Below are 18,486 nucleotides of genomic sequence, written 5' to 3'. Positions count from 1 at the left end.
ATTGTTTTTTTCAATTTTCAGTGTACAGGTAGTTCCTGTCTTTTTTTCAGATTTATTCACAGCCTTTTATACTGTTAATACTATTGTAAATGGTATTAATTTAATTTTAATTTCCAAATTTTGTTGCTGGTAGTTAGAAAATAAAATTGATTTTTATATTGAGTTTCATCCAACAATCTTGCTAAACTTATTTTTCATCTCATTAGAAACCGCATAGATTCCATCAGATTTTATACATCATGTTTCGAGTGAATACATTTTACCATTTTCTTTTGTAATTGTTTTTTATTAGAGAAGTTGTAAGTTTACAGAAAATCATGCATAAAATACAGAGTTCCCACTTACCATCCTATTATTAAAACCTTGCAATTATGTGGTACATTTGTTACAATTGATGAAAAAATGTTTTTATAATTATACTATTAACTATAGTCCATAGTTTCAGTTAGAGCTCACTGTTTGTGTTGTGTGTTATACAGTCTTATGTTTTTTTTCCTAGAAAAAATTATTCTGGTAACATATATACAACTTATAATTTCCCCTTTTAACCACATAAAATGCAAAATTCCATGCTGCTAATTACATTCACAATGTTGTGCTACCATCACCACCATCCATTACAAAACTATTCCATCAACACAAATACAAACTCTATACTTAAGTATTGATGTCCCATTCCCTATACTCACCCTGGCCCCTGGTAAACTATATTCTATTTTCTCACTATGAATTTGCTTATTCCCATCATTTCATATCTGTGAGATCATACAATATCTGTTCTTTTGTGTTTTGCTTATTTCACTCAACATAATGTCTCCGAGGTTCATCCATCTTTTGGGTATATACCTAGAATTGGCATTTCTGGGTCATGCGATAATTCTATACCTAATTTTCTAAGGAACTGCCAAACTTTCTTCCACAGTGGATGCACCATTTTACCTTGTCACCAGCAAGAAAGGAATATTTGTATTTCTCTGCATCCTCTCCGATTGCTATTTTCTGTTGTTGTTGTTTTAAACAGTAGTTATTCTAGAGGGTGTGAAATACTATCTGGTTTTGTGGATTTGACTTGTATTTGCATAATAACTGGTGATGTTTATCAACTTTTCATGTGTTTTTTATCCATTTGCATTTCATTTTTGAAGAAACATCTATACATGAATTTTGTCCATTTTTAAAATGGGTTGTTTGCCTTTTAATTGTTTGGTTATAGGAGTTCTTTCTATATCCTGGATATTAAACTCTTATTGGATATGTGGTTTCCAAATACTTCCATTGAGTATGTTGCCTTTTTAATTGTACAATAAAGTTATTTGATGGACAATATTTTCTTTTTTATTTTAATGGGGTCCCATTTATCTACTTTTTCTTTTGTTGCTTGTGCTATCAGTATAAAGTCTAAGAAATCATTGCCAAAAGCTGGTGCTAAAGATGCTTACATATGTTTTCTTCTAGGAGTTTGATAGTTAAGGTTCTTATTATTTAGGTTTTCCATCCATTTTAGGTTAATTTTTTAATATAGTGTGTATTCGTTAGTGTTCTCTAGAGAAACAGAATCAGCAAGAGATATCTGTTAATAGTATGCAATTCTATAAGAGTCTCTCATGCAGCATGGGGAAGCAGAAGTCCAGGTTCCACAGGCAGGCCATAACCAGGGGCTGCAATGAAAGTCCAGTGAAGGTTCTTGATGAGTTCTGGGAGAAGTTGGCTGTTTAAAGATGAGCTGAGAAATTCTCTCTTAATGCTGAAATCACTTCCCTTTTTAAGGGATTCAACTGATTGTGTTAAATGTTACTCCTTGCTGATGGTAATCTCCCTGATTGATGTAATTACAACCAGCTAGCTATGGTTTACTACTGCAGTAAAGTCAATGGTGACCGAAGTCCATAAATGCCCTTCTATTACAGTTAGCCCAATGCTTGCTTGATTAAACAACAGGGCACAATTATCTGGCCAAATTGACACAATAGTCTAACCATCACATGGTTTGAGGTAGAAGTCCACCTCCATTTTTTTTTGCATTTAGATATCCAGGTTTCCCAACAAATTGAATAATTATTTCCCCATTGAGTAGATTTGACACTCTTGTCCTAAATTAGATGGCCATAAATGTAAGTTGATTTCTGAACTCTCAATTTGATTCCATTGTTCAATGTGTCTGTCCTTGTGGCAATAAAATGCTGTTTTGATTACTGTGGCTTTGTAATGAGTTTTAATATCAGAAAGTGTGCATCCTCTAACTTTCTTCTTCTTTTTCAAGATGGCTTTGGCCCTTCAGGGACACTTACCTTTCCATGTAAAATTGATAACTGGCTTTTCCAATTTGGCAAAGAAGGCTGTTGGGATTTTTATTGGGATTGCATTGAATGTATAAATCATTCTGAGTAGATCTATCATCTTAACAATATTTAATGTTCCAGTCCATGAACGTGAACTGTCCTTCCATTTTTTTAGGTCTTCTTTGATTTCTTTTAGCAATGTATTATAGTTTTCCATGAGCAAGTCCTTCACATCCTTTTTTAGATTTATTACTAGGTATTTGATTTTTTTTTGTTGCTATTGTAAATGGGATTTTTTCCTTATTTCTTTTTCAGATTATTTGTTACAAGTGTATTGAGACATTCTAAATTTTGTGTGTTGATTCTTATACCCTGACATTTTGAATTTTTTTACAAGTTTCAGTAGCTTTGTTGTGGATTTTCAGGATTTTCTGAATCTAGGCTCATTTCATCTGCAAATAGGGAAAGCTATACTTCTTCTTTTCCAATTTGGATATCTGTGATATTTTTCTTGCCCAATTGCTGTTGCTAGAACTTCCAGTAAAATTTTGAATAACAGTGGTTACTGTGGGCATCATTGTCATAGAGGGAAAAGCTTTCAGCCTTTCACCATTGAGTATGATGGTAGCTGTGGTCTATTCCTATATGCCCATTATCATGATGAGGAAGTTTCCCTCTATTCCTAGTTTTCTAAGTGATTTTTTTAAAATCAAGAAATGGTGTTGGCTTTTCTTAATTGCCTTTTCTGTGACAATTGAGATGATCATGGTTTTTTTTTCTTTGTTCTATTAATGTGGTGTGTTATTAATTGATTTTCTTATATTGAATCAACCTTGCATACTGGAAAAAATCCCATTTGACCATGGTGTATAGTTTTGTTTTTTTTTTAGGGCGGCGGACTTGGCCCAGTGGTTAGGGCATCCATCTACTGCATGGGAGGGCCATGGCTCAAACCCGGGGCATCCTTGACCCATGTGGAGCTGGCCCATGTGCAGTGCTGATGTGCACAAGGAGTGCCGTGCCACACGGGGGTGTCCCCTGCATAGGGGAGCCCCACGCGCAAGGAGTGTAAGGAGAGCCGGCCAGTGCAAAAGGAAGTTCAGCCTGCCCAGGAATGGTGCCGCACACACGGAGAGCTGACACAACAAGATGACGCAACAAAAAGAAACACAGATTCCCGTGCTGCTGACAACAACAGAAGTGGACAAAGAAGACACAGCAAATAGACACAGAGAACAGACAACCAGGGTGGAGGGGGAAGGGGAGAGAAATAAATAAATAAATCTTAAAAAAAAAGTTTTTTTTAATTGTCTTTAATTTTTTAAAGATACATAGATCACAAAAAAATGTTACATTAAAAAGTATAAGAGGTTCTCATATACCCCACAGCCAATCTACCCTCATTCCTCCCACATCAACAACCTCTTTCATCATTGTGGCACATTCATTGCATTTGGTGAATACATTTTGGAGCACTGCTACACCACGTGGATTAAAGTTTACATTGTATTTTACACTGTCCACCAGTCCATTCAGTGGTTTATGGCAGGATATATAATGTGCAGCATCTGTCCCTGCAATATCATTTAGGACAACTCCAAGTCCCAAAAATGCCCCCACATCTCATCTCTTCTTCCCTCTCTCTGCCTTCAGCAACTACCGTGGCCACTTTCTCCAGATGAATGCTACACTTTCTTCCATTACTAGTCACATTAGATCTATAGTAGAATACCAGTAAGTTCACTCTAATCCATATTTATTCCTCCATCCTGTGGACCCTGGGTTGGAGAGGTATGCTCCACCTTTATATCAAGAGGGGGCTTAGACCCCACATGGCTGATGGATATAATTCTCCTGCTTGTAGTTGTAGGCACTCTCAGTTCCCCGTTGTGGTGGTTGACAATCCTCACCTCCTTGTTAGCTGACCTGTGCAAGTCCAACAAACCAGAGAGTAGGAGCTGCAACACTGCTGAAGCTCAGGGCCCAGCTGGCTCATGGCCAGTCCAGAGATTGAAGTCTCCTGGGTATACACTAACCCCAGCAGCAACCACAGATTCAGTAAAAATGACAGAAGAGGCGTGTGTAGAAAGTTCACATCTGAGTCCATCTCCATCACACTCAGGAACACAAATTCCCAGGTAGGGCCCAATGACAAAGCACTGAACTCCAGAGCCAACTGCCATGATCGTGTGTCTCTATAGCCTTCAGGAGCACCAGTACCTGGGATTGTATATACTTCTTAATTTGAACCTCTTGTGCACCTTCAATTGGATTTTATCAGTTAAGGGTCATTTGATTAGTTTGCTCCAGTAGGGTGTAGCCCAGGTGGGTCTCGATCCTCTTACTGGAGTCCTTTACAAATGGAGGAATGAAAGTCACAGACAAGCAGAAAGAAGGCTTCAGAGATAAAGGGAAACCCCCAGAAGTTGTAATCAGTGAAACTGGGAGAAAGAAAAGCCACAGACAGAGCAACCTGAAGCTTGATCAACAAGGCCTGGAGAAGGGAGACACAAGCAGACCCTGCCATGTGCCTTTTCACCCACAGCTGAGTTCAGGGAGAAAGTGAGCCTGGAGGAGAAGGCAAAGACCAGCAGAGCCACCACTGTGCTTTGCCACGTGGCAAGAGTCCAGGATCACCAGAAGCTGAACTTCAGTGAGACTGCATCTATGATGATGCCTTTATTTGGATATTTTCACAGCCTCAGAACTATAAGCTTTTAATCTAATAAATTTCCATTATAAAAGACAACCCATCTCTGGTATATTGCTCCCAGTAAACTATGACATTGACATTTAGCACATTATATTGATTTTTGTGGAATTATGTGGGAAGCTTTGTGATATTATCTGTAAATTTCATTTAAGAATAATAAAGGGGACATTACAAAATATTTGAATTTAAAATAGAGTCTTAGGTTTAATTAGGTGACACTACTTTGGGGGTTTCTATGTTGGTTACAACAGGCTGGAGGGCAAGGGTAGGGAGCTCAGTCACAGGAGCCAGGCTGCTAGGTCTAAATTCCTGCTGACTCTTTCCAACTGTGAGACCTGGAGCAAGTTACTCTCTTTATGCCTTGTTTATTATCATTGCTATTATTATTGTTACTATTATTTATAAAAATATATATTATAATAGTACCTATGACATAAGGTTATTGTGAGGATTAAATGAGTTAATACAAAGCACTAGGAACAGTTAAAGTATTCAAATATTGCATTAAAGATTTCACTGTGATCAGACCTATTGTATCAGTTTGATATTATTTATGAATTCCAAAAAGAAATACAGACTATGTTTGTAAACTGGTCTGTTCCTCTGGCATGATAACCCTTTGATTGTATTAGATTATGTTAAGATGAGAGCTCTGATCCAACCACATCATTATTGTGTGATTAGGTTTTGAGTTCCGGCCCCTTTGGGGATCACACAGACATGCTAAAGTAAATACATAGAGATGAAGAACACAAAATTAGATACAAGGAGAAGAACACAGAGGAATAGATACAGCTCATTAGACATGCCAGATGCCCAGGGAAGAGATATGAGCTTGATAGCTTACAGCTGCAGCTGAGCATGGGCAGAAACAAGCTCTGGGAGAGAGATGAGCCCTCCAGCCTACAGCTCAGATCAGAAGAAGTGGGACCATGGAGACTTAGGAGGGAGAGGAAGGCTGAACACTCACAGAATCTGGCAACCGTCTTGCTCCAAAACATGACAACAGACTTTGGTGAGGGAAGTAACTTACTCTTTCATGGCCTTGTGACTGTAAGCTTCTACCCCAAATAATGATACTTTATGAAAGTCAATGGCCTTCCAATACTTTGCATCAGCACCCCTTTGCCTGACTAATATCCTTACCTATCTTTTATTCCCTCAATTAGAAGCAAGTGTTTTGTTGGATGAAAAAAATTACAGAATACCGATCAAAGGAGCAATTTGCCAGTTCATATACTACAGTATTGTTCTTTTACTTTTATCTGGTCTACTCCAGATCTTTTTTTTGTGTGTGTGTTACTTTTTGCATGCAATACCTTTTACCAAACTTGGATTTTTAACCTGGTTGTGTCCTTACATCTGAGGTTGGCCTCTTACAGGAAATATATAGATGGCTCATAATTTTTTATCAGTGTATATCTTTTGTTGTTTTTTGTTTGTTTTTCCTTCTTCTGTATTTTCTTTTAAATATTACACTCAAAAAATATGAGGTCCCCAATACTCCCCACCCCACCCACCCCACCTGTCCCACATCAACAACCTCTTCCATCATTGCAGCACATCCACTGCACCTGGCGAATACATTCTGGAGCACCACTGCACCACATGGACAGTGGGCCACACTGTAGTCCACACTCTCTCCCAGTCCGCCTAGGTCAATTCCAAATCCTGAAAATGCCCCCATACCGTATATCTTCTTCTGTTTCCCTACCATCAGCAGCCACCGTGGCCACCCTCTCCACATCACTACTACAATTTCTTCCCTTACTAATCACAATATTTCCCCAGCAGAACACCAGTAAGTCAACTCTAATCCATACTCTATTCCTCCAGCCTGTGGACCCTGGGATGGTTATGTCCAGTCCCCCTCTACATCAAGAGGGGGTTTAGATTCCACATGGATGATGGATGCAATTCTGCTTGCAGCTGTAGGCACTCTTGGCTCCCTGGTGTGGTGGTTGACCCTTTTCACCTCCCTGTCAGCTGGCCAGGGTAAGTCCAAGAACCCAGAGGGTAGGAGCCACAAGTCTGCTGAGGCCCAGGCTGTGGCTATCACATGGGCAGTTCAGAGATTCAGGTCTCCTGAATGTACACCAACCCAAATGCCAACCATAGGTCCAGTAAAAGTAACAGAAGAGGCATGTGTAGAAAGGTCATATCTTAGTCCAACTCCATCATACTCAGGAACACAAACTCCAAAGTAGGGCCAACCGACATGTCCCTGAACTCCAGAGCCATCTGCCATGACCATTGAACCTGTGGGTCTCTGCAGCCCTCAGGAGAACCAGCACCTGGGTTTCCATCTACCTTGCCTGTCTCTGGTACCCTGCTGAGGTGTGCATAAGCATCAACCCTCTGATGACCTCCCGACTCTTTTTTGGAGACTCATACCCATATAAACTCACTTGTCCTTTCCATTTCCCCCCTTTATCCAAAGTCAAAAAGCAGTTTTTAACACCTGATATTACATGTAGGCTGAGATATTCTGCCAATCTGAGTTGACCCCTTTATTCAAGGTCTTTTTCTAGTTACATCATCAGCTGGTGCTTGGTAGTAATCCCTCAGCACCAGAGAGGTTCATCCCCAGGAGTCATGTTCCATGCTGGGTGGAAGGCAATGCATCTACATGCTGAGTTTGGCTTAGAGAGTGGCCACATTTGAGCAACACAGAGGCTCCCAGGAGGAAACTCTTAGGCACGCTGCAGCTCTAGGCCTAGTTAATATTTCAGGCACACAGGCTCATAATCGAAGTCATCAGTATCAAGGGCTCATTGTTGGACCATCCATCTTTATTGATCTTTGCCATTGCACTTGGGGGATTGTTGTTGTTCCACTGGGGAATGTGATAGAGCTCCCCTGGCCAGGAACTCAGCACTCTCTCATCTGTCATTTCCAACTGAAACCACTATGAAAATATCCAAACCTTTCTATGTAGTCTGTATACATGCCTTGGAGAACTCCCTCTCAACAGTGTGCCCCCCCCCCCCGCCAATAACACCCCATACAAGTGCTCCTCCCCCCACCATAGTTGAACCTATCTGTAGTCCAAAAATTCTTTAAAAAGGAAGCCCAATATATTGCCAGTTTCCATTAATAGTAAAATGAAATATAGTAATGTGTTTAAAGGTTAGATATAGAGTACATAGTAATTTAAAAAAATTAGGTAAAGGAAAAATAAATTGGGTATCAAAAAAATGAAAAAATGAAAAGCTTTGTTTCTGACATTTTGCCTTTCAGCACTGCTATAGGTGTTGCCCTGTATGTATAGTGGCAAGACAATTTCTTTCATTTCTTCCTCAGTGTTTTCATCCTTTCTTTGTCTTTTTCTTTCTTTCTAATTATTAAGTTTGTCTTCACAAAAGTTTTAGATCACAGTAATTCAGATATACAATATATGATACTCCCACATATCCAACATTAAACACTTTGTCCCCTCCCCAGCAATGATCTTTTTACAGGTTCATATTATATTTGCTGCAGCAATGTACAGATATTGAAACATAGCTTTCAAACATGGTTCCATTTTGGTTTACATTATGGTTTATATTTTAGACTACACAATTTTCTAAGTTTTTGGCTATCTTATGCTTTACATTATGGTTTACATTTTAGCCTATAGACTTTTATACATTTTTGGTGTAATTTAACATGTCCTATATCCATCATTGCATGATCTTGTGGAACACTTCCATTGTTCCACAATTACACTGATTCCATGTATTCAACAACTCTTTCCCCCTCCCCTCAGGGCCCACCATAGCAATCAGTCTTCATTACTTGAAGGAACATATTCAGAGGGCTTGACATACTTGAGTGCCCCAACCCATTGGGAGCACCAATTCTCTTGAGAGATACAATTCCCTCTGTTTGAGAACATCAGTTCTCCCCAGGATGTGGGTATAACTTCACTCTCATTTTATGGGTCTCCACCCAATTATATAACCCACCATGACAAAATGAGCACTCACACACACCCTAGCAGTTTCTCCTGTGTCAGATGCCCCCCTTTAAACATCTTTTTTTGTCTTTATTTATTTTTTTAATATTACATTAAAAAAATATGAGGTCCCCATATATCCCCCACCCCCCTCACCCCACTCTTCCCCCTATAACAATCTCCTCCATCATCATAAGACATTCGTTGCATTTGGTGAATACATCTCTGAGCACCACTGCACCTCATGGTCAATGGTCCACATCATAGCCCACACTCTCCCACATTCCACCCAGTGGGCCATGGGAGGACATACAATGTCCAGTAACTATCCCTGTAGCACCACCCAGGACAACTCCAAGTCCAGAAAATGCCCCCACATCTCATCTCTTCCTCCCATTCCCTACCCTCAGCAGCCACCATGACCACCTTCTCCACACCAATGCCACATTTTCTTCAATTACTAATCACAATAGTTCATGAATAGAATATCAGTAAGTCCACTCTAATCCATACTCTATTCCTCCATCCTGTGGACCTTGAAATGGTTGTGTCCACTCCACATCTATATCAAGAGGGGACTTAGATTCCACTTGGATGCTGGATGCAATCCTCCTGCTTTCAGCTGTCTTTTAAGCATCTTAAACAGGTAATCTTCCATATTATATTTTCTAAAGAGTTTTCTCTGCATTATAATTTCAACCACATACCTCTTATGTTCAAAATTTGCCCCCTCTCCCCAATTTCTTGTGCTATCTGACCCATCCTCCCATCCCTAGTCCCCCTAAAGCACACACAGTCCCACCCAAAGTTATCCCTTGCCCCCATTTTATCGCTTACCTCCAGCTTATCATAGATTTCACCCAAGTAGGTGTCAGCTCACAACCTTCCTCTAACCCCCAACTTCCTTTAAGTTTATCATCCAGTCTCCAGCTCTCTGAGACAGCTTGGTTTACTTATTTCATATCATTGAGGTCATATAGTATTTGTCCTTCAATGCCTGGGTTGCTTCACTCAACATAAGGTTCTCAAGATTCATCCATGTTATCCCATGTGTTTGTACTATACTTGTTCTTATAGCTGACTACTTTTCCATTGTATGTAAATACCACATTTTATTTATTCATTCATCTGTTGATGGGCATCTGGGTTGATTCCAACTTTTGGCAATAGTGAATAGGGCTGCTATGAACATTGGTGTGCATTTATCTGTTTGTGTCCTTGTTTTCAGTTCTTCTGGGTATATACCCAGCAATGGAATTGCTGGGTCATATGGCAAATCTATAGCTAGTTTTTTGAGAAACTGTCAAACTGTCCTCCAGAATGACTGGATCCTTCTGCATTCCCACCAGCAATGGATGAGTGTTTTCATTCCTCCACATCCTCTCCAACAATTGTAGTCTTCTGATTTTTTGATAGCTGCCAGTCTTATGGTAGTAAGATGGTATCTCATTGTAGTTTTGATTTGCATTTCCCTAATAGCTAGATATTTTGAGCATTTTTCATGTGTTTTTTTTAGCCATTTGTATATTTTTTTGGAGAAATGTCTGTTTAAATCTTTTTCCCATTTGTTAAATGGGCTGTTTGTCTTTTAATTTTCAAAATATAAGAGTTCTTTATATATGCAAGATATAAGTCTCCTATCAGATACATGGTTACCAAATATTTTCTCCCAATGTGTAGTCTCTCTTTTCACTTTCTTGACAAACTCCTTTGAGATGCGGAAGGTTTTAATTTTGAGGAAGTCCCATTTATCTATTTGTTCTTTTGCTCCTCATGCTTTTGGTGTGAAGTTCATGGAGCCATTTCCTATTACAAGATCCTGTAGATGCTTCCCTACATTGCTTTCCAAGGTCTTTACAGTCTTGGCTCTTATATTTAGGTCTTTGATCCATCTTGAGTTGATTTTTGTATAAGGTGTGAGTTAGTAATCCTCTTTCATTCTTTTACATATGGATATTCAGTTCTTCAGGCACCATTTGTTGAATAGGCCATTCTTTCCAAGTTGAGAAGGTTTGGTGGCCTTGTCAAATACCATATGGCTGTGTATATGAGGATCTATATCAGAACTCTCAATTCAGTTGCATTGGTCAGTGTGCTAACCTTGTGCCAATGCCATGCCACTTTAACTACTGTAGCATTGTAGTATGTTTTGAAGTCAGGTAGTGTGATTCCTCCATTTTCATTTTTCTTTTCTATTCAGACTATTCAGGGCCTCTTTCCTTTCCCAATAAATTTCATAGTTAGTTTCTCTAGTTCATTAAAGAATGCTGTGCTGATTTTTATTGGGATTGCATTAAATCTGTAGATCAGTTTTGGTAGGATAGACATCTTAATAATATTTAGTCTTCCTATCCATGAACAGGGAATATTCTTCCATATATATAAGTCTTCTTTGATTTCCTTGAACAGTGTGGTGTAGTTTTCTGTGTATAAGTCTTTTACATCTTTAGTTAAATTTGTTCCTAGGTATTTGATTTTATTATTTACTATTGTCAATGATATTTGATTCCTGATTTCCTCCTCAGATTGCTCATTATTGTTGTACAGAAATGCTACTGATATTTTGCACATTGGTCTTGTAACCTGCAACTTTACTTAACTCATTTATAAGTTCCAGAAGCTTTCTTGTAGACTTCTCAGGGTTTTCTAGGTATAGGACCATATCATCTGCAAATAGTGAAATTTTGACTTCTTCCTTTCCAATTTGGATGTCTTTTATGTCTGGTTCTTGCCTCAGTGCCTGAGCAAGTACTTCTAAGACTTTGTTAAATAGAAAGGCTGATAGTGAGCATACTTGTCTTGTTCCTGATCTTAGAGGGAAAGATTTTAGAATTTCACCATTGTAAATGATGTTAGCTGTGGGTTTTTCATATATACTCTTTATAATGTTCAGAAAGGCTCCTTCTATTCCAATCTTTTGCAGTGTTTTTATGAAGAAATGGTGCTGTATTTTGTCAAATGCTTTTTCTGCATCAATAGACATGGTCATGTGATTTTTTTCCTTCAATCTGTTTCTGTGGTGTATTACATTAATTGATTTTCTTATGTTGAACCATCCTTGCACACCAGGAATGAATCCTACTTGGCCATGGTGTATAATTTGCTTAATGTGTTGTTGAATATGATTAGCAAGTATTTTGTTGAGGATTTTTGCATCTAGGTTCATTAGATAGATTGGTCTGTAATTTTCCTTTCTTGTGGCTTCTTTGTTTGACTTTGGTACTAGAGTAATGTTGGAATCATAGAATGAGTTAGGCAATGTTCTTTCTGTTTCGATTTTTTGGAAGAATTTAAGCAAGATTGGTGTTAGTTCTTTCTGGAATGTTTGGTAGAATTCACCTGTGAAGCCATCTGGCCCAGGGCTCTTCTTAGTTGGGAGGGTTTCAATGACTGATTCTATCTCTTTACTTGTGATTGGTTTGTTGACATCATCAACTTCTTCTTTTGTCAACGTAGGCTGTTAATGTGTTCTAGGAATTTGTCCATTTCCTCTAAATTGTCGTTTTTGTTGGAATATCATTTTTCAAAGGATCCTCTTACGATAGTCTTTATTTCTGTGGAATCAGTGATGATATCTCCTTTCTCATTTCTTATTTTGTGTATTTGCATCTTCTCTCTCTTTTTTTTTCTTTATTAGTCTAGCTAAGGGTTTGTCAATTTTATTGATCTTCTCAGAGAACCAGCTTTTGGTTTTGTTTATTTTTTCAAGTGCTTTCTTATTTTCTATTTCATTTAGTTCTGCTCTGATCTTTGTTATTTTTTTTCTTCTTCCTTTGGGGTTAGGTTGTTGTTGTTTTACTAATTCCTCCAAGTATGCAGTTAGTTCTTGAATTTTAGCTCTTTCTTCTTTTTTGATGTATGAATTTATGGCGATAAATTTCTCTCTCAGTACTGCTTTTGCTGCATCCCATAAGTTTGCATATGTTGTGTTATCATTTTCATTAGTTTCAAGGTAATTATTATTTTCTTTTGAGATTTCCTCCTTGTCCCACTGTTTTTCTAAGAGAATGTTGTTTAACTTCCAAATCTTGGTGCCAAATCTGGGTCCCTGGCCCTTGCAGATTTCCATCTTCTTTCCACTGTGGTTAGAGAAATTATTTTGTATGATTTCAAAATTTCTGAATTCATTGAGACTTCTTTTAGCCTAGCATGTGGTCTATCTTGAAGAATGATACATGTGCACTTGAGAAGAATGTTTATCCTGTTGTATTTGGGTGTAATGTTCTGTATATGTCTATTAGGTCCATCTCCTCTAATATATTGTTCAAAGTCTTTGTTTCTTTATTGATTCTCTTTTGAGATGTTCTGTCTAAAGTTGATAGTGGTGTATTAAAGTCCCCCACTATAATTCTAGAGGCATCTATTCCTTCACTTAGTTTTTCCAGTGTTTGCCTCATGTATTTGGAGGCACCCTTGATAGGAGCCTAAATGTTTATGATCGTCCTTTCTTCTTGAAAGATTATCCTTTTCACTAATATGTAGTGTCCATCTTTGTCTCCCACAATTGTTTTGCATTTAAAGTCTATTTTGTCTAATATTAATATAGCTACTCCTGCCCATTTTTGTTTATTGTTTGCTTGTAAGGTTGTTTTCCAGGCATTCACTTTCAACCTTCTTAAATCCCTAGGTCTAAGATGTGTTTCTTGTAGACAGCATATAGATGGGTCATATTTCCTTATCCAATCTTCCAGTCTGAGTCTCTTGACAAGTGAGATTAATCTATTGACTTTTCAGTGTTATTGCTTTCAAGGAATTGCTTATATTAGCCATATTTTCTTTGGATTTGTGTTTGTCATATTTTGTTTGATTTTCTTTCTCTGTTTTTGTCTTTTTACTTGCTCTTACACTCTCCTCCAACTCTGTCTTTTTTTTTTTTTCCTTTCTTCCTGCAGAACTCCCTTTAGTATTTCTTGAAGGGTAGGATTCTTGTTGGCATACTATCTTAGTTTCTGTTTAACTGTGAATATATTGAACTCTCTTCATTTCTGAATGCTAACTTTGCTGGATGAAGTATTCTTGGCTGGAAATTTTTTTCTTTTAGTGCCTTGACTATGTCATATCACTGCCTTCTTGCCTCCATGGTTTCAGATGAGAAATCATCACTTAATCTTATGGAGCCTCCCTTGTCTGTGATGGTTCTCTTTTCTCTTGCTGCTTTTAAAATTTTCTCTTTGTCTTGAGCATTGGATAATTTGACAAGTATATGTCTTGGAGTAGGCCTGTTAGGATTTATGCTGTTTGGGGCACACTGTGCTTCCTGGACATGTACATCCATCTCCCTTAGTAGATTTGGGAAGTTTTCAGCCATTATTTCCTCCAACAACCCTTCTGTCCCCTTTCCCTTCTCTTTCTCCTTCTGGGATGCCTATAATGAGTATGTTTGTGCATTTTGCATTGTCATTCATGTCCCTAAGTCCCAGCTGGATTTTTTCTCTTTTATCAGTCAGTTCTACTATCTGTCTGATTTCAGATGTACTGTCTTCCACATCACTAATTCTTTCCTCTGCCTCTTCAAGTCTGTTGTTATTTGCTGACTGTATTTTTGATTTCTTGAATTATGCTGTTCATCACCATCATATCCTTTATCTTTTCATGTATGATTGCAATTTCTTCTCTATTCTCTCCAAGTGTTTTCTTCATATTCTTAATCTCTTCCTTCGCTTCATAAAATTGGTCCTTACTATATGTTTTGGGAGCTTTAATTACTTGTTTGATGTTCTGTTCCTCTTCCTGGTTTTTAGTTTGTTCATTGGATTGGGGCATGTTTTCCTGATTATTGATTTGGTTTGTAGTTTTTTGTTGCTGTCTGGTCATCATTTTATTTTTACCAGTTTAATCAGTTGCTTAGATTCTTTGTCTAGTTTGGAGTTTAATTAGTTGTTGCTTTTGCATGCATGTTAAGTCTTCTTTTTGTCACTTTGTTCTTCTTATTCTATTTCCTGGTTGTTGGCTAAGTTCACTTGAAAGAAAATATTAGGGCCTGAGAAAGCACAAGGAGTAAGAAAAGAAAATGAATAATAGTAGTATTGATAGTAAATATTAACAGAGGAAACATGTGAGATACAGGAGAATGGATATTTGACTCATGTAAGGTATGTAGAGTTGTAACAGTAAGAAAAGTAGAGTGCATATAATGAGACAGTAAACTGAATATGGGGAAGAATATAGTGTGAATTAAAAGGCCAGTGTGTTCAGGAGCAAGGAAAAGAGAAAAGGACAGTAATGTAAAGACAGAAAACAGATCAAAGGTATTAGAAATAAAAAGTCAAAAAAATAAGGGGGCAAACAAAGAGAGGTATAATGTAAGAGAAACAATAAATGATTGATGATAGAAAGATGTAGAGGAAAGAGGATAGTTTGTTGGTGGCCAAAATCAATACACACAGAAAAGAGGAAATGGAGGATGAGGAAATACAGCAAATGTGAAATGCTCCCTGCAGCACCTAATGTAAAAAGAATAAAAAAGAAAAGAAAGGAAGAGGGGAAAAAAAAGGGACAAAAGGAAAGGGGGAAGTAAAGAAGAAAGAGAAAAAGAAAAAGAGAAAAAAGAAAGAAAAAAGGGGCCTTGTGGAGATACACAGGAAGGAAAAAAAAAAAAAAAAAAAACAAGACAAACCGGCCAAGTACTAGGGAAAGTTTCAAGCAAGGAATCCTCTTTGTAGTTAAATAAAATTCTTAGGGATCTGATGTTCACCCTTTTCCCTTCCTCATTTCCCTCTCTCCTAGGCAGCAAGAAAGCTGCCTGAGAGGTCTGGTAAGAGATTCAAGTGGGTCCTTGTTGAATCAGCTCCACACAGAAAACAATGACTCTTAATTTCCAGAGAGCGAGCACCCACACCTCACCAGGAAACCCAAGTAAGTTATTAGAAGCTTAGAAAGCACCTCCTACAGTCCCCTCTTCTTTAGGTGTACTATGAGAGGGCTAGTTGATTTTCTGACTCCACCTTCTCCCAGGCCAAGTTTCCTATTCCAGGGTATTTAGGTGAATTGGGCTTCCTCAGCAGATTCACCTCTTCTTTCTTCCCAGACTCTCCCCAAGTCAGCTGATATGCTCCTCCAAGTATAAATAAATAAATAGATAAACAAACAAACAAACAAACAAACAAATAAATAAATAAATAAAGGGGGACAGAAAATTGAACCTGCACTTGCTGGCCCTTCTGTTGCACCCCCCATCAGATCCCTCCCACTCATGGAGTCAGTCCAAAACTCATGGACTAGGTCAATCCCAGACCTCTGGGAGCGCTGGACTCAGGAAAGGGAAGTCTGAGACACTGCAGACCCAGACACTGTTTGTGGAATGTGGGCTATGGGGGCTTAGTGGACACAGAACAGGGGACCACACATCTGGGGATCACGGGACTTGGGAATGCCTCCACACAACTGACAATTTTCAGGGAACACCGCAGCAACAAACTGTAGTGGGAAGGGTCCTGCTTCCCTACAGCCTTCGACATCCAAACTTGCAACCCACAGTTCTACATTTAGCAAGCACTGCCTCTGTCACTGTCTCTCCAAATAGACATCCAAACACCTCCTGCCTTGCAAGCCCCAAAACAACCCACTCCAGCAAGACTCCAACTCCACTCGGCCACCTCTTTGCAGGAAAGACTGTGAGGTACATTCACTCAGGTGCCATCTTGCCCCCTCCTTGGTGTATAAATTTTTAATCTGCTGTAGGATTAGGTTTATTTAGAATTTGTTTAAGGATTTTTGCATCTATATCCATAGGGCAAATATTAGTCTGTAGTTTTCTTTTTTTTTGGTAATTTTTCTCTGGATTTTTTGTGAGGGTGATTTTGGCCTCATAGAATGTATTAGTGAGTATTTTCTCCTCTTCAGTTTTTTGGAAGAGTTTGAGCAGCATAGATGCTAACTTCTTGAAATGTTTGGTAAAATTTCCCTGTGAAGCCATAAAGTCCTGGGCTTTTCTTTGTTGGTGAGTTTTTAATTACCAGTTCAATCTCTGTACTGGTTATTGGTTCGTTGAGATCTTCTATTTTTTCTTGCATCAGTGTAGGTAGTTTGTGTTTTTAGGAATGTATTCATTTCATCTTGGTTATCTGTGATCTGAAATATCAGATTAAAAGTAGAAATCAGTGATTAATGCACACACCCCTGGAGTTTTTAGGAGTATGTCTTTATGTTCTACCCTGGCACCAGCAAGCTACAACTGGAGCCTGAGATCCATCCCACTATTATCTACCATGAGGCAGGGGGAAGGAGGATGGTGGTCACTGCAAGGAGGGTAAAACTCACTGGAAAGTTTTGTAATTTACCAGCCTCTTCCTCCTGCTCCTGCCCAGATGTTTCATGATCAGTCTTCCATTAGACTCCAGAGTTCAAAACAGTTGATTCAGATAGTTCCTGCCATTTCAGTAGTTGTTTTGGTGAGGAACTAATTCCTGGAACTTCCTAGTCGGCCATCTTTCCACAAACCTTTCCTTTCCAATTTTGATATTTTACATCTTATTTTTATTTCATGGGCTAGAACATCTAGCACAATGTTGAAGAAAAAGGTGGGAGCAGAATTCTTGTCTTGGTTCTGATTTTATGAGGAATGAATTCAATATCTTGTTACTAAGTGTGGTCTCAGCTGTAGATATTTTATAAATGTTCTTTATGAGGAAGAGGAATGTCCCTAGTATGCTGCAAGATTTTTTAGATACTGATTTTGGATTTTGTTTAATTCTTTTTCTGCATCTGTTTAGATGATGACATGCTCTATCTCCTCTACTCTGAGGATCTTCTGGACTCTGACTTGGTTCCTTCTCAGTGCACCATGGCCGGGAAAGTATCTCAGAGCATTGAGTTGGAGCATTCTTAAGGCTGACATAATTGTTTCCCTTCTCTCAAAGATTACTGACTTTATTGTTTGCTATCAAGTGTCTTGAAATCTGTTGTTTATTTTGTTTTGTCTAGATTGTTTTATTATTATTTCAGGCAGCAATGTTAGCAGCATATTAATCATTGTATCACCTGAGTGGCAGATATATGGGTGCTCATTGTACAATTGCTTCATCTTATTTATGTATATTTGACAATTTTCCTAATAAAATCCTGTAGAAAAATTCTATTGAGAGCCATAAACACTTGTATGTTCAAGAAATATTTTAGATTGCACTACTTCTGTGGAGTATTTGGGAACAGGTGCCAGACATTAAATTTTCTATGAGTAATTGTTTTCCTGTTTAGATTTTATGATCTATTACTTTGCTATTATTTTTTAAAAAGGGAAAAGTGAATTGTATAAAAACTGGATTTTGAGAATTTTATTCCATTTTGCTATGATTTTTCTTTGAGTACAAATCATCTTCACTCTACATTTATTTTCCTCATTTACACAATAAGTACAAGAAAAACACTGATTTACTTCATATTAATGCAAACGTATGGACACTAATTAAAATCTTTTGATTGAACCACTTTTGTACATAAGGTGAATAAAAGCCTTCATGTCAATTTTCATTTCCCATTTTTTCTTCTGTAAATGTATCAGAAACATTAGAGAGTTTATTCAACTCACATGTGAAAGAGCTTCCAGAGCACATATG

The 18,486-nt window shown here is 38.1% G+C and overlaps 1 protein-coding gene across 1 annotated transcript in view; it reads left to right on the top strand.

Annotated features, from left to right (window-relative positions):
- The window catches only part of LOC131276523 (uncharacterized), a 93,089-nt gene extending 75,330 nt beyond the window's left edge, over nucleotides 1–17,759 (top strand). The window contains exon 3 of the mRNA XM_058289808.2: nucleotides 17,644–17,759. Within this exon, the coding sequence (XP_058145791.1) occupies nucleotides 17,644–17,759 (116 nt within the window). The remainder of the gene's footprint in view (nucleotides 1–17,643) is intronic.
- Nucleotides 17,760–18,486: the final 727 nt, after the last annotated feature.

Source organism: Dasypus novemcinctus, chromosome 29 (assembly GCF_030445035.2).
Source record: "Dasypus novemcinctus isolate mDasNov1 chromosome 29, mDasNov1.1.hap2, whole genome shotgun sequence".
NCBI lineage: Eukaryota > Metazoa > Chordata > Mammalia > Cingulata > Dasypodidae > Dasypus > Dasypus novemcinctus.
This window is presented reverse-complemented; position numbering and strand designations above follow the sequence as displayed.